The sequence below is a fragment of the Thunnus thynnus genome, chromosome 9, assembly GCF_963924715.1.
Source record: "Thunnus thynnus chromosome 9, fThuThy2.1, whole genome shotgun sequence".
NCBI classification, from domain to species: domain Eukaryota; kingdom Metazoa; phylum Chordata; class Actinopteri; order Scombriformes; family Scombridae; genus Thunnus; species Thunnus thynnus.
This window is the reverse complement of record NC_089525.1, coordinates 31,665,380-31,691,438: the sequence shown is the minus strand read 5'-3', so window position 1 is coordinate 31,691,438 and position 26,059 is coordinate 31,665,380. Positions and strand designations below refer to the sequence as shown.

The following is a 26,059-nucleotide window of genomic DNA, read 5'->3' as shown; positions in this document are numbered from 1 at the left end:
TTAGGGAAGTTTCACTGAGGGGCATCTTACTAAATTAAGATACAAAATGATGAAAATGTCTTTTAAAATGTCCTGTAATTGCATAATAGCGCCACTAGATGCTGCTGTAGGGCAGCTGTTTCTCCATGTAGACACGTACACACACACACACACACACACACACACACACACACACACTGTAGAAATGTGTCTAAACAGCTCAGTGTTCAAAGGTTGACCTTTACAGCTGATCTGAAGTCTCTGGAGGAAGCAACCAGTTTTTTAAAAAAAAATGTTTTAACTAAATTTACATTTACAGACGTCACACTGAGGATTGAACAGGTCATGATGCAGGTGACGTGATGTGAGGTAATGTCAGCTCTGATTGGTCAAATGAGCTCAAAATGTCTACAGCCTTTTCTTGTAATTTAAATTACAATTGAAATGATGATGACTGGATGACATTATAGGCAAATGTATAATAATAATAATGTAACAGCTACATTGCAGCATTAGGCTTATTAGGCTACATAGATACCACAGATAAAAAAGCTACAAGGAAAGCTACAAAGTGCTTCTCAAAAACAAGAACATAAAACGAGTAAACAACAGTGATTTAGACACATTGCACGAAAAAACAGCCACTCGTTTCTTCTTGCACATGAAAACAGAAAACAAAATAGAAAAGGTTTTTAAAAAGACAAGATAATTATACATTAATGGTTGTTATAAGCTTTTCTCATTTTTCCCTGCTACAAAATGAAACTTGAATGCAACGCGGATGTAGCAGCTGTAGCTCAGAATGATCGAAAGTCGAATTCTCCCTTGAACGCATCATGACACTCTGATGGGACCTTAAAGTGTCAAAAAATTGACCACAGTGTAATTATTGTCATAATAGAAAGCTGCAAGCTATACAACATATAAAACGAAGTAAAACAATCAATTAAAATTGACTGATTTTTTTTGTAACCGCATCCATCACCTCCGCACACGTGCACAAATGGTTTGGTCCGACTATGCCTGCAGCACTGAGAAGGGAGGAAGAGGAGAGAGGAGGAAGAGGGGGGGAGGAGGGGTTTAGGGGGAGCCAGATGATGCTGTCAGTGAAAGGAGGAGGAGGAGGAGGGGGAGGATCCTGTCCGCCGGCAGCAGCAGCGCACAGAGCTGCCCTCCATCCCATGTGTTTGGAAGAAAATTAAAAAAATAAATAATAATGGGCTCGGATCCAGACATGTGCTGTTGAGAATAGACCTCTAGTGTTGCTTTATTTGCTTTTCTTTTTTAAAAATCGCCTTATCTGCTTAGAAGGAAACCAAAGTGGGAATACATTTTCACTCTTCTCCTGAAAATGCTTCCCTGCTCATCATCCGCGCAGATGGAGGGATGCGAGGAGGAGAGGGGCGCACACATGCAAACAGAGGTAAACCGATAAAAAAAAAAACACACACACACACATCCTGTCGAGTTTTTGCATCTGATCCAGTTTATTCTGCATGTAAATCACTCTAAATGTGTTGAAAAATATCTGTTCATGCGTCTGTCTGGTTCAGATGGGACATTTTGCAGGCTAATTTCAGCCGGTATAATTCGCCGGCCGGCTTCTCCTGGAGGTTATTGTAGACATCAAAGAGCCGGACCCCTCCCTAAATTTGTCGCTCTTCTCGCCATTTAAGCAGAGAGGAGAAATTAAACCTTAATTTTGTATGAGAGATGAATTTTTCTGATGGTTTCATGAGCAAGTAACGAGATTTTTTAACGGATTTTAGTCTTTTTTTTTTAAATTATTGTTATTTTACAGAGAAATGTGCTGAGGAGGAGAAAGAGTCTGTTTCTGGGCTGTAATCTGACTTCATGCCATAATGAAAAAGCCTTGCCTCAGGTTTGAGCTGATATTTAGCAGAACTAGTTTATATGAGGCCTCACATCTCTTATCTTGTGGAGGATTTAACCTTAAAGATCCAAATATAGTAGATATTGAACCCCCAACCCCTTTCAATGGCCATGCCTTGCTTTATTCACATAATTAGCCAGGGTACTGAACACACAACCTATTAGCCTTCATCAGTGACCTATAAGGACTAAATTAAACCCCTAAACCAGTCAATGCTGGTGCCTTGCTTCATTCACTGGCTTAAATTGGGAAGTGAACCCTCAGCCTTCAGGGTTTGCAAGTGTCTTGCTCTCCCTGTTGACCCACAAAGAGAGAACAGAACTTGCAACCTTTCTTTGCTCTACACGTTAAGTGAATTTCTTCTTAAACCCTGTCAGTGTGAGTGCCTTGCTCTAATCACAGAGTTACTGGGAACTGAACCCCCAACCATTAGATGTGTGTTATATACACAGAAATTGACCCTTTTTGCTTCCCATTGCATTACATTGGGAATTTGACTCCTTCATGTGTTGCTCCAGTCAGAGTATCAGATAATATAAAACACCATTTAATCAGTTAGCACCCAACAACTACAATTCCCATGATTCTTTGCAGTGGCTAAGCTAAGTACAGGCTGGTATATATTTTTGTTTGACGCCAAATAAAATAATAATCTTTAGCATGAAGGTTCATTCTTGACTTTTAAGGAAAATGCATATTTAACAAGACAATCTAGGCTCAATGGTCCATTTACTAGCTTTCAACCACATTTCACAGTCTTCATTAAGTAAATGGAGCTCAGTCATGCATGCTATCATGCACCTGACCACCATGGTTCCTTCCCATCACATGACTGAACACTCAGGTCTTGTGATAACAACTGAGCTGCAACTCCATTCACCGAATGAAGACCATGAAATGCAGCTGAAAGCTACAAAAGCTAATAAGTGCATCTTAAAATTGAGATTATTTTGGTACATATGACAAAGTGTTAAAATTGTACAGTTCTATGTAGTGGTACATACCTACTAATTTATCTTAGAATATAGACAGTAGAGCTGAGACGATTAGTCGATTAATTGCTTAGCCAGTTGCCTGAAAGTTAATTGGCAACTATTTTGATAATTGATTAATAATGTCATTGAATTTTCAAGCAAAAATAACAAACATTGCCCAGTTTGTGGTTTCCAGTGAGGCTGTGCTCCTTTTCTTTGTCATGATAGTTAAGTGAATATTGCATTTTTTCACTACTCTGACATTTTATCAATAAAACAATAAAGCGAGTAATTGAGAAAGTAATTAGCAGATTAATCAATAATGGAAGTTATCCTTAGTTGCAAGTCTATGGACAGAAAACATAACGTCTCAGCTTTTTAGAAAGACAAATGTGAGAAACAGATCCAATCTCCAATATCTACACAATTCAAATAAGAAATAATAAATTTAAAAAAGTGCAGAAAGAGATTTTGCATCTAATATACTAGCATAATATAATTAGCAACATAGCTAACTTAGCGTAACATAAAAAAACAGACTTTCTTGTTTCGTCCAACTGTTACTGTCCAACATATGAGCATTAAAGGCTGAAATGTATTAAACCTGCGAGCCATCGACCATCACTGGTCACTGCCACACTGCTGCACCAGAACCGAGAAAACAACAGAACCGAAGCTATGAGCTAATTGCCAACATGTTTTTGTTAAAATTCAAATTCAGTCAGTTACTGTTCATATTTATATACATGTCTGCAGGGAGAAAAACTGTAAAATGATTCGGGCAAAAGCATCTTCCAAGTTAATGAAACGTAATGAAAGTGTTTGAGTAAATGTCTTCCTGCACAGTTAGAGTAGTGTTGTGTATCCTTCTACTCTCTAAGCAGCGCAGGGAATTGAACCGCTCACCCTGGCAGCGGCAGTGCCTTGCAGTCTGCCGGTGAACCCGCTGCCCTCGCTGTGCTCCTCAAGGGAAATCTGAGCTGACAGTGTGTGAGACTGCAGGTAGAGCTGAGAGAAAGTGGGCCAAGTGCTTCCTGCTGCTGGAGGAGACAGAGAGAGAGAGAGAGAGAGAGACAGCTGGATGATGAGCGTCCTTTTTGTCCTTTTTATCTCTGAATATCGGGGTGGATATGTCGCAGTTACGCCCTTTTCAAAGTCACACGTTTTAACCTTTAAGCCCAATCAGGCCAACAAGTTATTTCATTAAATGTCATAGATGGAAGAGTCATGGAAGAAGTACTCAGATCCTTTACTTAAGTAAAAGTAACAGTACAGCAATGTAAAAGTACTCCATTACAAGTAAAAGTCTTGCATGAAAAATCCTACTTTATTCAAAGTATTACCAGCAAAATATAGTTAAAGTATTGCAGTAAAAGTAGTGGTTTGGTCCCTCTGACTGATATATTATTATATATGACATCATTAGATTATTAATAGTGAAGCATCAGTGTTAGAGCAGCATGTTACTGTTGTAGCTGCTGGAGGTGGAGCTAGTTTACACTACTTTATATACAGTTAGCTAGTTTTGCTGCAGTCACATGGATTCAGGTGGACGGAAGAGGGCAAACTGGATATCATTTTAATGGACGAGAGCAGGACGGTAAAATTAGGTGAAGCCAGCAAAGAATACCGACAGTGATAACGGTAGATGACTTTTGCCGTCCTCCGCAATGGAATTTACAACCAGATGTTACACAGAAACAGAGAAGCTGACATATAGAAGACAAAATATGTCACTTTATTAAGTTTTATTATTTTTTCAGAAAGTTACCATTTAAATTCCCAATATGTGGTCAGTTTATCAAAATAACGCCTGTTTGGAAATTTGCTTCTATGTTTACGGAGATGTGGGGGAGCCGCTGGCCGAGTCCTGCCATTCCATCGGACTGTCCAGAAGGGGTTGTCCATCTGCCGTCTGCTGTCTGCCTGAATCCATGCGAATGCAGCTTTAGTCCAGTTGTTCCCAACCAAGGGGTTGCATGTGAGAAGTTTAGAGGGAAAAATCACTATTTGGTGGAGCTGTTAACAACTCATAGACATGTGAAATGTGACCCCGACTACACACTGCTTTTTGTAAGACGTCAAAATCCAAAAAAGGTTGGAAACCACTGGTTTCATCTTTAACAATGTGTTGTATTTTAAAAGCTTGTTATATTATCCATTGTGTCAAATCTGTAGTCATCTGTAGTGACTGCTTGCTGGGCTAGTTGATGAACTACTGTAGCTGGCGAGCTAACCGCTAACTCAGTCAGAGTAGTTCCCTATTTTAGCTTCAGTTTCCTTCCTCCTGGCATTTTCTTCAGGCTTACACACGATGTCGTTCAAAAAAAATGTTACTGACGAGGGAAAATAAAGCTCTCTGAGCAAACTCTGTTAGCATGTTAGCTGAGCTCAGTTGCTAGCAGGAATTATCTTCAGATTATTCAAAAGACATATTTGCACCATCGACTCCTGTCTGCAAACCTTTGCTCTTGTGTGGACTAGCTTTTACTTCAATAAATGAGGTTAAAAAAAGTGAATGGTGGAACACAGTTTACAAGCTACAGAAGCTTCCTCCATTTTTTTGGACAATAAAGTCGGCTTGATATCGGTCAATGTGCAAATTCATGAGATGCAAAATATCCATGTGGACTTATTTTGCCCTCTGTGATTTTGTTGGAACCAAATTGGATTTGGGTCAGATGAAGCATCGTGTTACCGCATAATGTAGAATAACTAAAAGATAAACAAGGAACAAAATGATATAATGAATGGTTGTACATGGAGTCAGTCATGTCCTCTGATGGTTGTTCGACCCTGAAGAGACAGTTTTCTTTGTCTGTTGACTGTTATTTTTGTTAGGCTTTATGAGTTCCAATTACCATTTTAAATGAACCGTGTGCAGCTTCACCGTTATTGACTGTGGTCACTCAGAAGGCCACTGTGGATCTCTGTCCTGAAAACAAAAGAGGCAAAAGCTTCGATACTGGCTAAAAAATGAGATGATGTCATTCTCTTGTTAACCTGAATTTGAACAGAGTGGGAGGGGAAGAAAAAATAATTGATCATTGAGTATAAAATCACCACAAGGAGTTAGTTTGTTAGGCAGAAAACTCGATCTCGGGTTAGGGCTAGGCTAATTTGTACTTGTTAACCTCAGTGACATTTGCAGTTGCTGCTGCTGTCAACCAAGTTTCATCCCTCTGACATCCAAACCAGGATTCTCCACAGCTGCTCACCCTAAATTTAGCACAACAGGGGATACTTACATCAGATCAGAAAATTACAGCCTTTTTGCCTTTTGTAGGGCAGCCGTCAAGTCAGCGGGAGCAGAGGGAGTCAGTCTGTTATCAGAAGTGATAGGCAGTCAGTGTTATTGTGAAGGCCAGGCAACATTTAGAGACGATGGAGATGGGCAGCGCAGCCTTCAGCAGGGAGGAGGATCAAGCACAATGAATATTTATATGGAGAGCATAGAGAGCAGAAATCTGCCTCGACTGCACTTTCTTAAGTCTCCTGAGACTGAAATGTTGGCTCCCAAAATTTCCAATTTTTTGGTGCGTTTGAAGATCGACAGAGGCTGCTCTCCATTAAAGCCACAGTCAGCATGTTGTGAGCGGTTTATTTGAACCCTGTAGTTTCTTGTCATGGCCACTGGACACCACTTGGGATTGTTATTTTAAATTTTTGTGTGCAATCCATTTTGAGGTTTATGGTTTTGAAAGCAGCATACAAGAAGACAGTGGGCCATTCTGACAATTCAAAGGAAAATCTGGGATCTAAAAAATGCTTTAGTTCTCTCTGCAGTTCAGTTTTCCAGTTGAAAATAATGTCATTCAGACTCTGGTGGCACTAAATAAAAGTCAGAGAAGTTATGAGTCAGCTGAAGAGTTTTGCTCACAAAATCAGTTCCTTCTGTAGGTTATGGACCCTGGCTGGTACCAAGGGTAAAATTTTTCATACAGTAGCTTGTGCACTGAAATTATTCATTGAATCATTCATATTAATAATTCAGTGTAGTATAGGGGTTTGATTTGTGAGGCTGGAGGAGAGGCAAAGGTCTTGGTGGATTGACACCTGACTGCAGGTCTTGGGATGTGGCATTTTTTCTGTTGGGGAAGAAGCTGAAGTGAGTAGACATGAATAAAGTAGATATACAATAAATAAAAACAGTTATTTAAAACTGGTTTTGGTCGAGTTTTGTCTGCTGTAACATTGAACATCAATTTGATTTTATATGTGTTTTTGCATACATTTGCTATATATTGTGATGATGAATATATTCTTATCATGATCTAGATTTCAACCACATTACCAAACCTTAAGGAAGTCTGTAGCTTCAGTATCTCCTGCTACTATAACTTATCAGAAACAAATTAAGTCATTTGAGCAACACAACGTCAGCATAAACAATCAAATATTTGTTACCAGTCAGGCTCCATGGTTCATCATCTGCAGCTTTTAAATACAGACCAATAAATTTCAGGTAACATTTGGAGATTATAGTGTTTTGTGTCTTCTAACAGCCAAGCTAAACTGTTGTACAGCCTGTGGTTGTGTGTGACTCACTGTGTGTGTAACTGAACGCTGCTGCTGGTATCAGTGACCTGTATATTCAGTCTGTTGTGGAACATGATCTCACACATTGACCCCGCTGTCTGCTCCCGCAGTGCAACAGGCTGACGGAGGAGAGAGACGAGGCCGAGAGACAACTCAAACACATCAAGAGAGGTGAGTCCGTGCTTCCTTACACCTCCTCAGACTCCTCCGCCATCACAGACACCAAGCATCGTTCAAACTCACAGAACTTTATTTTAAAGTGTAGATCAGACGAACGTGTAGGTTTGTAATCAGTTGGGGAGGCACAGTGAAGTTATTTAAACTCATGAGGTGCTTCTCCAGATGTTCAACCCCACATTTTTAGCCACTCTCATGGCGTGGCTGTAGGAATTTCAGTGCTGCTTGGTTGGTCAGTCCACCGCTTTGTTTGAGACTGAAATATCGACTGTTGGATGGATTGCTATGAAATTCTATACAGATATTCAAGATCCCCACAGAGTGAATCCCAGTTCCTTTAGTGATCCCCTGACTCTTTTTCTAGCACCGCCAGCAGGTTAAAATGTTCACCTATCCAGTTCAATATCTCAACATCTACAAGATGGACTGACAGAATATGTTGCACAGACATTCAAAGTTTCCAGACGATGAATCCTTATCACTTCCATGATCCCTTGACGTTGCCTCTAGCATCCTCATGAGGTTGACATTTTTGCTTCAGAGTGAAATATCTCAACAACTATTCGAAGGATTCATATTGAATTTGGTTCACACATTCATGTCCCCCACAAGATGAATTTAAATAACTTTGGTGATGCTCTGACTTTTCATCTAGCTTCATCTTCTGGTCAAAGTCTACATTTGTCCAGTGCTTTAGTTTATGACCACATACCTGCAAAACAAATGACATCTCCATCAGCCTGAACTCTGCTTTGTGTTTAGTGCTAATTAGCAAAAGTTGCTATCAAAAAACTATCACGCTAACCAAGGTAAATGCTAAACAACAGCACGTTAGCATTGTTATTGTGAGCATGTTAGCCATGGATGTTTTAGGAACTATGCACTCGAATAAAAATTGCTCACCCGGCGCGTAGTCCAAAAAAGTTTTCTAGCTTCTGCATCGTGCGTCCCACTGAATATGTATAGAAGTGTTTTTTCCCACTCAATCCAATGACTTTACATTGGGATGATGTCATAAACTTTAAAATCATTTTTCTGGGATTTGGGAAAGTTTTATGAATATAAAACCTTCATATATTAAACATTCATAATAGAAAGAGTAACATGGGGGGGAAATGCTTTCCTGTTGTCCTTACGACTGTTCATAAATCTTACAGTGTGAGCTCATGGTGTGGTCATTGGTAATGGCTGCCAATGAATGGCTGGCTTTGGATTTCAAAATAAATCCTATTATCTTTATTATTTTTTGTGAAAACTTTGACAATAGTTGGTACTTAAAGGATAATATGGTTTATTACAACATGTGTGTTGTTCTTATAGTTTTGTCCATCATTCTTATCAGTAATGATATAATTTCTGACCAAATTAATTGCTAAGATTTGGGTGACATCACTATAATGGGGAGATTGGAAACAAACCTCGAGGTTAATCAAACTTTTTTGGAAAAGAAAACAAAGGCGGGCTGTAATGATCCAAACATCCATTACAGTTTACAGACCATCCTCCTGCTTCAACGTTGACCTGCTGTTCTCACCTTAGTTGTGCGCTCACTTTAATTATTACTGACATTTCAGGTGTTCTCACTTTCAGTGTGACCTCCAAATAAAGTGGTTTAGATAATCTGGATTTAACTGTTGGTTTGTTTCCAACCTGTGTGATTGATTGATCGACTGCTCGTGTTTCTTTATCTGTCAGATTTCTTTTTGGTGATGTCACCTTGTTATTACTGATAGAAATGGAAGACAAAACTACTATGAAACTGGTATTATCCTTTAAATGATTAAATATAGATTTACCCCCAACACACACACTTCTATCCAAATATCATTTATCACCAAATAGACAGACATATCATCCTACCTACAACTGGACAGCCGATACCTTCACTTCCTCCCTCTCATCCTTCACACCTTTCCTCCTCACCTCTGGCAACATGACATCACCGACACCTTGTCCTCTGAATGGGTGTGTTTAAAAGGAGGGGAAGAGGGGGGGTGTCCCCGTTTCCATGACGACTGTCGGGTTAGGTAGCCAACTGTAGGTCAGTGTTTGTGTGTTGGGGAGTTTAACCTCCTGATTGTGCCCAGTGAGGAGCTGAACGTCTGCCATTATCTGTTGGCTGATAACGCTGCGGCTGCGCTGGTTTCTGTCATGACTATTCACCGAGGTAAGACAATACATAGACAGGAAGTTTACAGCTTTTATTAATAATAATTACATATCATATTCCTGTGAGGTGAATAAGAGTGAATAAAAGAAAATTTCATAGCTGCAGGATAAAAACTCAAGTGGTTAGTCAGTAACACTTAACTTTAACTTCCACAATTTAGCATTTGTAAGCAGTGTATAAACATGTAATAAATGGTTTATAACACATTATAATGTAGTTATGAGAATATATAAGGACATTTTAAGTGTTTATAATTGTACAATATTCAATATACAACTGTGTTTTACTATATTGTCATTCAATATCTGTTTATATTACCAACATCAAGTTATGTTTGCCCAGAGGAGTTATGGCTGTTAACAAATACACTAATAAACACTTATATCTGCTTACAACTACATTATAACATGTTCCAAATCATTTATTGACTTATTAACTTCATTTATTAGCTGTGTATAGACTGCCTATAAATGCTAAATATGGGGACCTAAACTATAAAACATATAATAAAGTATAGTTTTGAAGTTAAGCTTGAGGTGAGACCCTTTCTGTCTGTTGTCATGATTTAAGACAATACAACCAAGTGGAAGACTACCAGCCTCTGAACATTCAGCAGTTTTCTCTGTAGAAAAATTAAAGTCACTTTTTAAATCCTGTGACTTCCTCATATATAATTGTAAAAGGTAAGCAAAGCAATATCTGCTTTCCAAAGAGATTAAGTATGTATTTTTGTGGCCTTTTTACACAAGATGGATTGCAAAGAAACTTATTTGTCATGGAGAAGAGGTCAGTGGTGTCAGGCAGTGTGGTCACCTGTTGAGTGAGCTGTTATTGTTCAGAAGGTAACAGGAAACCCAGGTAGCCTCCACCTGGAGCTTCACCTCGGTGTGGTGTTTCAATTGTTTTTTTTTTTACAGCCTGAACTGTACATTAAGACAAGATGTTGATAGAGTGCGTGCCTTGTGGTTGAAGGTGGAGGAAAGGTTTGTTTGTAGTCTTTTAGCATTTGTCTGGGGTATATGTGCAATAACACAACCAAACTGTCTTTTCTAGATGGTTACCTTTAGGGATAACCACTAGAAAGATGAATAGGATTACAATAGTGCCAAAACAAAACAAAACAAATTAAAAAAAAACTGTTCTGCTTGGGTGATCAACCACTGGAATAATTTACCATTCGTCATCATAAAAGCCTAAAATAAAATTACCTGATACAGACTTTTAATAGTTTATTATGACAAATATCAAATGAAGAATGTTGGTTTTAGTCCTGCTAGCAGTTGTATGGAGGAGGATGTTGGTCAGTTGGTCCATTACTTTGGTCCAGACTGAAATATCTCAACAACTATTGGATGGATCACCATGAGATTTTGAAAGTATATTCATGGTCGCCAGTTGGTGAATCCCATTAACTTTGGTGATCTTCTAACTTTTCTTCTAGTGTCGCCCAGAGGTTCAGATTTTGAGTGAAATGTGTTTATAACTACTGAAATTTAGTACAGATGTTCATGTACCCTTCAGGACTGATATGCAATAATTTTGCATAGCACCATCATCAAGTCAAAATTTGAGTTTGTCCAAAACTAATGACACTCCCATCCACTTCAGCTGTACTTTGTTTTTAGTGCTAAATTACCACATGCTAAACGAAGATGGTGAACAGAGTAAACATTATACATGTTAGCATTGTCATTGCATTTGACATTTAGTGCAAACCTCCACTGTGACGAAGTACAGCCGCTAGCAAGGCTGTAGACTATTATTCTTCAGGTGTTTAGCTCCGGCCTAGTGTTACTTACCTCGTAAAGTTTAGATTTAGACATTTTAAAATGAATTTGGCGACCGCCTACTGAATGGTTGTGGATGGTAGAAAAAATGCAGAAGAAGAAACAAGAGCTGAAAGAAAACAAACAGATCGATAGGTCTAGGTTATGTTTTCTTATACCCTTCATCACACATCATAGTCAAGTCTCCACTCAAGTGTGTTCATATTATATGATTCTGCAGTGGTGATTTACTTTCACTGCCATTACGATAATGGAGGAGGTATTGTCTTTCATAAAGAGTGTTGCTGTGAAAGGCCGACACACAGTATGTAATTGAGATTGGCTAAAAGTCAGTTCTGTCAGCACTCAACAGCAGTTTTCAAGTTTTTTGTTGGTTTAAATATATGTTTAAATTTTAAATTTATTTTATTTGAGAGGGACCATAGAAAGATGACAGGAAATGACTGGAGGGAGGAGAGGGATGGACACTGTGATTACATAGTCAGACCCCTAGGCCATCCCGAGATTTACATTTTAGAATTTACATGCAAGTAAAATAGCGGGGAGAGTTGGATGTAAATAATTAAACTGAGGTTATTTGTCAGGATGTTTTGTAGTTTCCTCACAAGCTGACAAAAACTAAAATGTTGGAAATCCTTTGATTGTCTAAGAGGGATGCAGATGCACTTTTATTAAAAAGCCAAAAGTGAAAAAAAAGAATAAAAACTAAGATACGTAAAAGACAGGTCCCGTACTCAAACCTCATTCAGTGTCAGAAACATGTCAACAACTTGTCTGAAGCAGCAAAAATGGACCTCAAATCCTCACAGTCAGCAAAAACTCTAATCTGCCTTTTCATTGCGGACGCCGTCACTTCATACGCTCAGTCTCTCATTCATTCACTCATTTATTCATTCACTGCCTGTCCCCTGAGCAGACAGCAGTCGCTCTTGTCATGTTATTGCCATGAATTATTAAAACCTTCTCCCATGAATTATTCAGCAGCAGAAAATGGGGGAAGGATGAGTGTGTGTGTGTGTGGGAGGGAGGGAGGGGGTTACCACTCCTGAATAACTCTTTATCCTTTGTGGCCCCTCAAAAGGCCTTTCTACCTGCTACTCCATATTTGATAGCCACATGTTAATGGATTTAATGAGGTAGACTGGTCTCGCCGGCAGGTACTTGATTTCAGGCTCGTTTGAATCTGAAAGGCCAGACTGAGGGAGTTCAGCACAGATTAACTGTCTATAAAACAGTGAAAACATGACCTGACCTGTAACTCGCTGTGAGGTAATGCACTCGATATCGTTGACGGATGAGCTCACTCATGATCACACTGACAGTGAATTTAATCTGTGATGCATCTGGGTTTCTAAATGACTTTGTCGTTGATTTTTTTTTTTTTAACCCTAACCCTAACACTTTCATTCAGAGTGAAATATCTCAACAATTATTATTTTATGACAATTTGTACATTCTGACAATTATGCTCCCCAGAGGATGAATCGTAATGACATCATCAGCAGGTTGCTTGGTCTAAAACAAGCTATATATACCTGTATAAGCTAGAGGGCGCTATCAATTGAACATAAATATATGTTGTTTTAGGGCACTCGCTGAAACGTTTGATCCTGTTCTTCTTCTTGGGAGGACAGTCTCTCCAATACTCAGTATATGAACAAACTACCTTTCTAAAATAGACTGCATGTTACTGAGATTTTCAGCTGCTAGGAAGCAGGCGGAGCAGATGTCTGACAGTCTGTAATTTATGCTTTGTATTAAGACACGCAGCAGAACAAGTTGTTTGCAAAGGAGTTGAGTGTCAAACATGCCTCAGGATGAGATTTTAATAGCGGACAAAATCTCTCTCCAAATTTCAAATTAGATGCAGGCAGAGAAATACATTTGGGTTGGTTTCCGAATGACAAGAAACTGGAAAAAAGGAATGTTAAAAAAAAAATATATATATATGTAAAAACTGCAGGCAATGGAAAGACACCTTCTAGGGAAATCGATAAAAATATCCTGCCTCAAAAACAAAAGAGAAGAATTGAATCAAGATGAAAAAGAAACACAGACGAGACAGGTACATTCACAGCACAGCGCTCCAAAAAAAGACATGAATAAATAACCTTAGTTTCATGAATCGAAATGGTTTAAGATGAAGGTAGATATTCTTCAGAGTATTTCTTTTCACTCACGCAATCTCAGGCTCTTTGCAGTGTCATCTGAAGCTGTAACTGAACAAGTAGCTGGAAGCTAACTGTGATACCACTTTACAAAACTGATCGCCTGTGGCACTGTTAGCTTATGCAGCCTACTTATTCAGTCTACTGTACTTAGATAAAAGCCTGTGGCAGCACTTTTCCCTGCATTAAAGTGCTCTTGAAAATACTGTAATTACCAACACATTCTCAATCCCAACTCATCACATACCGACGCCTGGTCAGGACTGTATAAAAATAATTGATGTAGCCACCATGACGTTACCCATCTGTTTGTGGACTCCCATTTTGAAGACTCAAGTTTGGCATTTTGACTGTCACCATCTTGATTTTTTGGAGCCAGAAGTGATGAGAGGTGACCATATTTGGATGAGAGGGTGGAGCTTGGGAGGAGCTTCTCAGGGTCCAACTACAGCACCTCATGCACCCAAGCCCCCAGGAACAGCGCCGGGCTGTGAGGCCAATTTGACATAGCGGCCAAACCGTGTAATTACAACATCACGTGGCGCTATTGGGCCCAAAAAGACTTTTTTCTATAGACTTACATTGTGAAAGAGACGTCCCCATTCTTTTTTATCCCCATTCAAGTTAGCCGGAGGGTTAAACCGGAAGTAGCTGGCTCAGCCAGCAAAAGCCACTAGTGCGCCTGCTCTATGGGCCCAATGATCCCGGAAGATCCGGGTAATTTTATACACGGAAGTCGAACTTTTTTGGCTTCATGCGCCAATGAGCAACTTTCATAGGAATGAACGGGGCCCTGCCTCCAACGCTGTATCCAGTTCTCTTTATACATCCACGCGTGCACCGCCATGGTAGCGACTTGTCAATCACAAGATAGTCATGCCCTAAAGCATACCTTGCTTTATCGTCTATTTTGCTCTAAATGGGACCCTAATTTACATAATGAACATCATGCTATATCGAAGAAACTAGCAAAACTTAGCATTGGTTAATTTTAAAGAGAAAGTGTGTTGACTTTCTCTGTGCAGCTAATTAACATTAGCATAAATGGTTTTATCACTTCGCTTTATGACAGTTGTTTTGTGTCGTATATTGTCTGTTAATGCTGGCCGGGCTAACAGCTCAAAATGTAGCAAATGGAGGCAACAGCAGTAGCTACAGCGGCTTCATCGGTAACAGGAGGTTGGACCAAAACAGGTAACCTGCAGGTAAGACGAGACAAAGCTGTATTAACATATTGAAGATAATGATACTGCCTATCATTCGACATCAAAACAGCGGTGGTTCGGTAGCTTGCTAACGTAGCAAAGCAGTCTAAGTGTGACTATAACAACACAGCTAATGGTAGCTAATGTTAGCTGAGCCTCACAAGACGCTGTTGTCAGCTGTTCGCCAGCCGCCGAACCACCACTGTTTTGATGTCAAACGATAGGCAGTATCATCATCTTTGATATTTTAATACAGCTTCGTCTTGTCTTACCTGCAGGTTATGTGTTTTGGTCCAACCTCCTGTTACTGATGTAGCTGCTGTTGCTGACCTCAGACATTGCTGTTTATGTTGAGAAGCAGCTGGATGTTCTGGACAGCTTCGCTCCTGCTAGGTATCGAAATTTGGACAAGAATGTTTTGATATTCGATAGTATTGAAGCAATTTGGTCGGTGCCATTAAAGTATTGAAGTTTGGTACCCAGCCCTATATATGTGCACCTGACTATTGTTTAAGACAGACTTGAAAAATTATGAACCTATCCTTTAATACATGAAAATTTGTGACAGAAAAATGGCGTCAAGCATGCAATGCAGCTGTGCAAGTTGTTTTAAGTTGACTTACAGGAATATTGAAAAATGCTTAAATATATTTATTTGAGTATTGTTTAAAGACACCCATACAGTCAACTGCTTGTAGCAACTGCTTATAACGACTATCGCAGCTTCTGTGCTGGCTGAAAATTGTGTTACATCACTCATCATTTTTATATCTATATATTGTTTTATTCTTGCTCCTTAATTACTGGTAATATTTGTTGTCCATGAGCACACTGCTCAAGTTGTTTCGTTGTTAGGTGTGGGCTGCTCTGATGTAATTTAATAAGGTATCTGTGTATATATCTACGTTAAAGAAAAAAACATGTATTTCCAACATGGTCCTGAGATGTTAAAAGTCAAAGAAACATAAAAAACACAAGGACAATCAACAGAAAATTAAACTTTTGCCTCCATTATTAAACCAGATGGGTGCTTATAACATGATTTTTATGTTCAATCTAAACTCAACAGATCAACATGTACTCTATACCAAGCCAATTCTTTATCAGACATAGGAACTTGGCCTGTTTTTCTCTTATAGGCCAAAGATAGAGAGAAGATAGATATTTATTTTGGTATTGATAACACTACACATTATAAAAATCTGTCTTAAAACAGTGTTCTTTAACTGTTTAGAGTTGGGTTTGTTTGTTTTCCCATCCGCAGCCCTCAAATGCACAACAACTCATATATACCACTCTGAATCTCTCAAGCAGAAGCTTATGAGAAGCACTTGAAGGCAGCATTAGTCCACCTATTGTTCACAGCTTAGCCTCGGGTTAGTGTTACAGCTTATACCTCACTGGCATTAATACTCATGCTTCTTTTTGTTATAAATCCTTTGTAGGCCGAGCAGGAAAGTGACTTTTTCAGTCGTTGATGTGTCCCAGAGTTCCCCCGAAATACACCATTTTACGTAAATGCAACGATCATTCAAGAAAGGTTTTGGGATTGGCTTGGACTGGTTGCATGTTGGCTTGTGATCGTTCCCTGGCCAGCTTTTGAACCCTGTTTTAACACCCTGTGTTGGGATTTCACCATTACACACGGATGAATGTGCTTACCGTTGGCTAATCCTCCAAATCATCTGTTAATAACATGGGTCGTCACTAAAGAGGCTTTCCCCTACCCCGGCGCACTGGTGAAAAACAAAAGCAGCACTTTGTATTTAGTCTGATCATTACAGGTTTTAAGGGCACGTCATTTATCTTATGTAGCCCTGAAACTCGGAGGAGTTACTGACCCAGAACAGTTTCTTCTGAAGGGTGACGGAGGCCTGTAGGACAAACACTACCTCATGAAGGAGACCCTAGTTTCATTGTATGGCTTTCAGAGCTCCCAAAAAGTTTGATTTATAATGACGAAGGAGAGAGAATTCTTCTAGTTTGTCTGCCAAATATATATATTTATATCATTGTCACTGAGAATTCTTATTTGTGATTGGCTGACAGGTGTCCATTACTTTCTAGTAATCGTACAGTGTAATCAGACACCTCTGATGCAGGTGTTTGCTTTTCTAAATGCACCAAACACTAGTATTTCAAGTAAAACATTCATCGCTTTTTCAGTGAAAAATTAAAAAAAACACACACACAACATAGATGCCCTAAATGAAATGCACACTTGCTGAAAATAAGCACATCATAAGTGGAGCTTCTCTTTTACATTTTGGTAAATATATAATATATTTATTTCTGTAATGAGACTTGCAACAAACTGTACAACTGCGTCATTCTCATCTAAACTTGTCACTGTTTTTGTGTGTCTGTTGCTGTCAAATGTTCCTCCAAACAACAGCTGTCAGTGAACACAACAGCAGATCATTGGACAAATGCAAGAATTGGGTGGTGATTATAGTTCAGGAAGCAGAGTCATTAATTAATTAATTAGTTAGTTGGTTAAATTCTTTATTTTTCCATGTCCTTGTCATGCCACTGTTTTATATTGAAAATCAAAAATACAGCAAGACATCTTCCGTCAACACAAATACAATCCCAAAAGAAAGACATCAATCATAACATCATACATACATACAATTTAATGCTTTTATGAACAAAATTTTAAATAAATTCTACACCAAATAGCTGTATAAAGAAAGAAAAATACTAGTTTAAGTCCTTGGAAACGGCAAAACAATTATCAAATGAAAACAAGCTTGACTACTCAGCTAACAGAAAATTCTCCAGTATTCTCCTGTGATGGCACCAGCTGCTGGTTTCTCAAGTAAAAAACAGAGTAAAATAAAAAAAAAGAACTATAAATAGCAGAGTATGACCCGCTCTCCTCCCGTCTCTGCCTCCTTTGTTGCGTCTGACCCACAGAGCTTCAGTTGAACTGCGGTGCAGCTGAGCAACGCTGAGGACGATCCACCGTGGCATGTAGGTTGAAACGGTGGTTAAAGCGACTGAATAGAGCCCTGAGAGCGCTGAGGGTTTAAATGAGTCTCTGGCTGGGAGGGAATCACACCACTAAAGCCCATCCAGAAGCATTAAACATTGAATGAGGGATTAAAAATAGATCCAGAAACCCTCCCCGTCCTCCTTCTCTCTCATATCATACTCGGGTTTTCTCACTAGTCTTTCCTCACCCAAACCCAGAGCCTCTCTAGCACTGCGTTCAGAGACCATCAAGGGTTTCGAAGGTCACTTGGTAAAATGTCTACTGCAGCTAAAGCTATTCTTTTGATCTGTATCCAGCTTTTGGCCCTTTAGTGACATTTGAGATATATTGCTTGGCAAACATCTCAGATTGATATTAGTTTTCCCATGTGGTGCAATTGATCTGAACACATCAATCCTACTTGGGTGCAGACCAAAACAATCACACTGAGACCCATTTGGCCAATGGATGTATTAAGGACAACTGGATGCTGTGTTCAAAGACAGGGCCAATTCATTCCTATGAAAGTTGCAAGGAAGCCAAAAACAGTCTGCCGTGTCTCCTGTCTTCCTCACGCATCCGCACTTTTGGGCCTAAAGAGTCTTTCCGGTGCGTCCGAGACTTCCACTGGCCGAGCTGGTTGACTTCCTGTTGGTTCTCTGCTCACTTGAATGGGGATAAAATTATTCATATTGTGAGGACCTTCTAGACTTCTAAATGTTATTGGACTGTATGGATCAAATTCTGATAGTAAAGCGAATCATTTCGCTCAGAAAATTTATTTACCGTTTTACAGCTGCTTCTTTTCCAATGATTGTGTGCAGAAAAAATGCTTGTGCATCACATGACAGACAGGAAGTTGTGCTTACATGGTTTGGCCACTATGTAAAATTGGCTTCAGAGCCCGACGCAGAGAACATTCTTCCTGTAGCACACAATACAAAAGGAACTGTCATGCAAATAATATTCTGCACACTTCACGTGAATCAAAAACTCAGTCAAGATGTGTCAACATCTCTGTCCAGGATCATCGAAACAAAGAACAAGTAACAAGAAAGTCTTGAGTCTTCTGAATGATTTATTAAATAAATGTAGCATCACTTGTTTTTGGTGGCTTTTCTCACTTTTCTGTCATGAAATTCATCATACTGTAAGATGTTGACTCTAGATATGGTCAGCTCATCTTCCAAGAATATACATACAGTATTACAATCAGCCCAAACTTGTATCTGCCAGTAAATAAAGTCACAGTGGTCAATGGGGGCTTGCGAATCAAGCAGTGGTGCAGAGTCTTCTCCGGGAATAATTTCTTGTTCTTTCTCCGTTCATTGGCTTTCTCTAAATGGACTCACTTCATCTTTATTGGCCACAGAAGACCAAGATGTTTTTCTTGCTGTAATCATTCCTCCTGTCCATTAGCAGATCCCTTCATAATGCACTTACAATGTAAGTGATGGGGAACAAAACCCACAGCAAAAATGTGCAAAAATGTAGTCAATATATTATTTATCTGAAGCTAATATGAAGCTTCAGCGTCCAAATGAGTCAAATCAAGTAGATATCTTTCAACGTTACAGTCTTTTTAGTGCCAAAGTCCCTCTTTTTGTTACTATACTTCCACCTGCAGCTCAACAGGGAAACACTGTCCGAGGAAACACAAAGAGGGAATTTGATGCTAAAAAGACTGTAAATGTGTCAGATATCCACTTGATATGACTGTCTCAGACTGCTGCCATCACTTACATTGAAAGCACATTTGAAAGAATCTTTTAATAGCCAGTATGAACAGGAGGAATGATTACAGTGAGGAAAACCTCCTTCACTATTCATATGGACACCTGACTGTTGTTTTAAAACATGCTTGACAAATTGTGAACCCGTCCTTTAAGAAATAAAACCTCTCACAGTCATTCTGTGTATTGAGGCAGAATAAAAATGTTTTCCAGTATTGAAATAACACATTGGGAGGACTGTTTGGCCTTGGTCGGAGGAGCCTGTTCTCTGAGTGCTTTGTAGTTGTTGTAGTATCTCTATAATATAAAAGATCAAGCCTTTTATTCTGTCAGGTTCCCATAAAAGGGTTCTTTACAAAGTACTGTTAGTGGAAAAGGAAATAATGGATTTGGATCTGTTTACTTCTAAAGCTTTAAATGAAGTCAGAGCTCTGTGTTTCAGAAATCGGATCAGTATATGAGCTGCTGGTCGGTCTGTAGTTGCAGCGTGATGTCTTGGAGACATGCTGTCCTCTAAAAGCATCCCTACATAATGCATCTACACACATACCAGCTACACACAAAGCCCTGCTGGTATGTGTGTGTGTGTGTCTCTGTGTGTTCGTGTAGGACTAATTGCATTGCGTCTAGGCTGCATCATCACAGACAGAGAAGCATTAGTCATGTAGCCTGCGAGCAGAGAACCTTCCACCTGAGATCTATGAGAGGCAGAAAGAGGCTGAAGCGTAATGGGCTCTGTGGGCCTGAAGGCCTCGATGACACAGATACAGTTATTCTTCTGGTGATTGTCGTCATGGAGACATTCTTATTGTTTTTTCCTCAGTGTGTTAACACAATAGTAGGTATATATAAGCAATATAAATGCGAGCTTTACTCATGGTTTTCTAATACTGTTGCATATTAAATATTTGGCTTCTTCTAAAGATCAGTGTGATTGTGGGACATTATGTGTCACCTGGATATTCTAATGCAGGAGGATTAAGATACAGTCATATTTCTCAGGACTTGAACACACAACAGCAATAATAATAAAAGACCTGCATCACCTGCAAGGCTATCATGATCATGCATATTTAAAAATACAGGTTATCTCATACAGTTACCGACTGAGGTAGAGAGGAACACCCAGTTTAATAATGTTTCAACACTTGCCACATAAATGTGCTTCTTCTTCTTCATCTTCTGCTGTTTGTGTTAAGTTTGTATTATCACAGAGCGGCTGTCTAAACTGTGGCCGGTGTGTATATAGTTAAACTATTCACATCACAGTTTAATGGACACAGTTATCAGCAAAGTTACTTTTGATAAAAAGTAATCTTTTTGTGCACGATGACAGTTTACATGCAATAAAAAAATACTAGGCAGCCCTAGTTCAGAGTAATACACAGTTAATCCATCAGTTTTACTTTGCTTAAAATGATTTCACTCCCTTGACATTATGATGTATGATGATTAGTGGACTTGCGTGGGACTGATAGACTAGCTTTGGATGTCACGTACAGTTCTGACTCTTGTGATACAATTACGTCTTGATCACAGTGTCTCTGAAACTCATTTTCATTTATTTGTCTGTTTCAGGGATGGTTGATATATTTGAGCTCAGTCAAGAATTGAACGAAAAGACGGTTGTGAACATAAATTAGCAGTTTTCTTCTTCAACATCTCTGTCACTCTTCTATTATGGCTGTATATAATAACACTCCCAGATGTTTCAGTCATTATTTGAATCGGATTGATTGATGGCAGCGTGTCAGTGTGATAGTGTTACAGACACTTTTGTTATCTGTATGAAACTTGAGCGTGTGCTGAGCAGGCAGGATGGTTTCACTTACAGCAGCATAACAACACGTCTGCATGTGGAAAATGAAGGACAGGCAGCCTGTCATTAACTGCTCAATTGCTGTTTGTGATGTGAAACGTGCACTGAGCAGGTGTTAGTGAACGTTACACTGTTTATATGCTGAATGTTGAGACTTAATGACTGTGTTTGAATGCTCATCTAAAGACAACATATTTTAATATCAGGTTGTTATTTTGTCTTCATAGCTGAAATCTGAATACAGTGATTTTAAGTAATACATAGGAACAAATAAAAAGAAAGAGGAAAGAAGAAAGCAAGCTGCAAGATGTAAGTTTCCGTTTGAAGAGAGACTCAAATTCTCCAACACAGTTAATTCATGTCGTAGCTTAAATTTTTCCAATATGCCACCAGTAAATAAGATGGATGACTTGGTTACTTAGCTAGTGAGATGGTTAATTAGATAGTTGGTTTGTTGTAGTTTTTAGTTTAAACGGTGTCTCGTAATCGGCTCTCACATTTGGAAAAGTGCCACCTCGTTGTCTTTTGTTTGAGGACCAAACTGTATAATTTATTTAGGATTTATTGATTTGTTTGTTTGTTCATTATAACACCATCTGAGCTCTTTTTTTTCTGTGTCAGTTGGGTAAAAACAAACCATAGAGAATATTCTAGTGTAATGACACGGTAAATTCGAACTAAGTATGACTACAAACAGGGGTGGACACTGTTACGACCTGGGCTCAAGGGAAAGCAACATGAAAGAGGAACTCCAAAAATAGTGATAGGTCTACACCAATTTCAGTTTATAAAAGACATTAAATAAACTTAAAACAGGAGAAAGGGCTTTTTGCAGCAGGTGTCAGTGGAAAGGAGTTAACTGGTCTGAAGCTTCCTGAAATATTGGTCAAAGACAGTGCAGTCCAATTAAATCACACTACACACTATGGATTCAAAATATTGACCATTGACTAAATCAGTAACTCAGTTTTTGGCCAATCACTACTTATAAATGGACTTTTAGCCACGCTAGCAGCTCTAGAGATGGTAACAGTGGTCGGTCTGTTGGTCTGTCGGTCCACCACGTGGGTCCAAACTGAAATATCTCGACAACTATTTGATGTCATGAAAATGTGTACAGACATTCATGGTCGTACTTTACCTCTAGTACCATAATGAGGTTGACATTTTTGGCTTTTAATGAAATATCTCAACAACTATTGGATGGATAACCGTGAAGTTTGGTTCAGACATTGATGTTCCCCAGAGGATGAATTCTAATAACTTTAGTGATCCTTTAACTTTTACTCTTATTTATTTATTTAATTCATACAATACTTTGGTGTAAGATAAATACCTGCTAAACTAATGACATCCCCGTCGGTTTCAGCTGTATTCTGTTTTTAGTGCTAATTAGCAAACTTTAGCATGCTACGATGGCGAAAATGGTAAACGTTACACTTGTTTAACACGATGTTAACCATTGTCATTATTAGCATGTTAGCAAGTTGACATAAACATTTAGCTTCTCAGAGCTGCTAGCATGGCTGTAAACTCTTAGTCTTAAAACTGAAATATCTGCAGTCTTATACAGACTAAAACACACTCACTTTCACTTTTGACTGCACTACATGAACATTACACTAACTTCTGCTGTGGCTCTGAACATTAGCACTGGATGTAAGTCACTGCAGCAAAACTATTCTTTATGAACATAACTAATAGGAGCTGTGGTAGATGCACAGCTACTGTACTGGAACGCATAAGATCTGTACAGCTGATAATTATCTTCCTATTGTAGTTGCATAAACTTAAATAAAACATTCAAATAAGCAAGATTACATGTATCTCATTTGAGAGTATTTTTGGCAGTGCTTTAGGGCAGGAACATCTTCCCCTCTGCCCTCAGCTGTGTGTGTGAACAGTGTAATCACATTTGGGGCTTGTAGATCAGCCAGGAAGGACACCGTTAATGGATCAGGGATGTTAGTGGGAGCTTCCTGCCGGCTGTAACACGATCCAGCCACAGCAGCCTGAAAGAGTCCCGGTCCGACTGTGTCACCACAACGAAACTGAAACGATCGATGAAGATAGAGAGAGACGGATGAAGAGGAAATGATAGTTGAGCTCTGCAAATATTTGATTTAATATTGAGATTTAAAGGACCAGTGTGTAGCATCTAGCTGTGAGGTTGCAGATTGCAACCAAATGAACACATCTCCCCTCACCCTCCCCTTCCAAGCGTGTAGAAGAAGCTACAGTGGTCATGAAGGCCCTCTCTAGAGCCAGTGTTTAGTTTGTCCTTTCTGGGCTACTGTAGAAACATGAGGACCTGCTCCCCATGTAGATATAAAGGGCTCATTCTAAGGTAACAAAAACACAACGATTTTTATTTTCAGGTGATTATATACTAATTAAAACATACTCATGAATATTATGTTCTATTTCGTTCTGCTAGATGCCACTAAATCTTACACACTGGTCCTTTAATGGATGTAAGTTGTAATTTTTTAGTTCTTCATTGTGTTTTAGTATCAACTTGCAGAGAAGAGAAGCTTGGAATTTTGTAATTGTTTTGGATTATTTCTTAAAATTGATTTCAAAATATATGTGTTTGCTCACGATATTATTTAAATTCTTGTGTGAAAAAGGTTGAAATGATAGAAATCATCTCCCAGCAGTCCGACTCATTACAAACGAAATGCAGCAGGAGAAGAAAGAAGGAGACGGAAGAGGGAAAAGAGAGAAGCTTGATCTTTATTTTGACGTGACGGCAAAGCTGCTTCATCACGTTGAGTTTCTCCTCTCGGTCTAGATTTTCCTAAAGTCTCCATATCTGGGTCATTTTAAAATAACTGAGGACTAGCTGAGCTCTGGTGACATGTTTGACAGCTGCGAGCGTCTAACAAGCTCAGGCTTTAGCTGTTATCGTTTATGACGGTTTTACACAGAAACACACTTATTGTGATCTTGACAATACGTCACATTACTCCTTCTTGTTTTTTTTATATGCAAAATCTAGACGCTGCCTTCAAAAGGAACTCGTGTGAGTTTGTATTTCTGACATGAGAGGTCAAGCGTGAGATGTGCTTGCTGTTTAAAAACAGGAGATTACACTGTTTGCTAGTTAAACGATTAAAAATGGATGCTACCTTGTTCCTTTTTGAAAATGATTTTGTATGTTTTCCATTTCAATGCTAAGCCCAGGAATGAGAACCTGTAAATATATTAGTGTAACATTTCCAAACTTCTTTTTAGTTTAGTGGACAGACGGCAGCTTCCTTCATCACACTGAGACAGATTTTGTTTTATTATCCGGCCGGTTGGTTCAAACCCAGAATCACCGGCTTAACAATGTTTACTTAATAACAGTGCTAACCACTGCACCACCACTGCCCTTATTAACAGAATGTAATATTCATAAGTGTGTTTTAATTTTTTTTTACCTAAACATACTTATGAGTATTATTATTATCCGGTATATATTATATTTCTGCCAATATCGTTCAGCTAGATGCCACTAAATTCTACACACTGCACCTTTAATGCAGTATATCGTGCACCATTAAAATGATTTGTGTGTGTGTGTGTGTGTGTGTGTGTGTGTGTGTGTGTGTGTGTGTGTGTGTGTGTGTGTGTGTGTCCTCCCCTCAGTGTCTCAGATGGTGATTGAGGAGGTGAGTGTTCTGCAGACTCAGCTAGAGATCGAGAAGTCGTGCCGGGAGAATGCAGAGGCCCTGGCCACAAAGGTCAGAAACACACACACACACACACACACACACACACACACACACACACACACACACACTCAATAATCAATGCTATAAGATTAGTCCAGGGTCCAGCTGGCATTAGGAGGAGAATAAAGTGAAAAGTTGAGTCAGGATGACTCGGCACAGAGACTACATCATCTCTTACTGCCTCCACAGCAAAAACTCTGACCTCATACAGTATGAAACTTTAATATTGTTTGGAAGTTGATCCAACAAGTTAATCTTTATTTTTGCTTTTAAACTATATATAATATAATATAACAACAAAGCAGCATCAATTAATGTGGAACATGTATGACAAGCATATTCCATAAACTCTTCATTAGACAAATACTTTCAGTAACTTGATGCTGTTACTAGAGGTCAAGCTACTGCTAGAGTTGAGCTATCATTGACCCCTGTGACCTTTGCCCTCCAGCTGAACTGTGAGAACAGGAAGCTGAAGTACCTGAGCCTGTCGTCTCGGCCGTGTTTGGACGAGCTGCTTCCCAGCATCTCGGACTGCATCGCGCTGGAGACCGACGCAGACGCGGAAACAGACGCAGCAGACAGCAGTCCTGACACCTTCACGCAGTACCAACAACAGGTTAAAGGTAGTGAACAATACACACGATCAATTACATGTTAACTACCATTAAGTTTGCTGTAAATATGAATTGTCCCAAGAAGATGAATCACTTTAGCTCCACCATCAACAAAACATTTCCACATACATACACAAGAAATATCAAAGCCATCAATGCCAACATTTTCCAGGAAATGTTACTATAGTTTTTATTTTCTATCACATCCATGGAGGCATCACACCACAGTACACTACTATCTTTATATCATATTAACATACTGTTTTGCTTTCCTGCTCATCAACACCACTCCCGAAAATCT

At 39.1% G+C, this 26,059-nt stretch overlaps 1 protein-coding gene across 4 annotated transcripts in view; it reads left to right on the top strand.

Moving 5' to 3' along the window:
- Positions 1 to 1,088: 1,088 nt before the first annotated feature.
- The window catches only part of shtn3 (shootin 3), a 43,313-nt gene continuing 18,342 nt past the window's right edge, over positions 1,089 to 26,059 (top strand). For 2 of the 4 annotated variants that reach the window (XM_067600050.1, XM_067600048.1), the window contains exons 1-4: positions 1,091 to 1,402; positions 7,497 to 7,557; positions 25,056 to 25,150; positions 25,593 to 25,767. In XM_067600050.1, the coding sequence (XP_067456151.1) occupies positions 1,331 to 1,402; positions 7,497 to 7,557; positions 25,056 to 25,150; positions 25,593 to 25,767 (403 nt within the window). In that variant the 5' untranslated portion in view covers positions 1,091 to 1,330. Of the gene's footprint in view, positions 1,403 to 7,496; positions 7,558 to 25,055; positions 25,151 to 25,592; positions 25,768 to 26,059 lie in introns of all 4 variants that reach the window. The other 2 variants (XM_067600051.1, XM_067600049.1) reach the window with 2 other exon arrangements.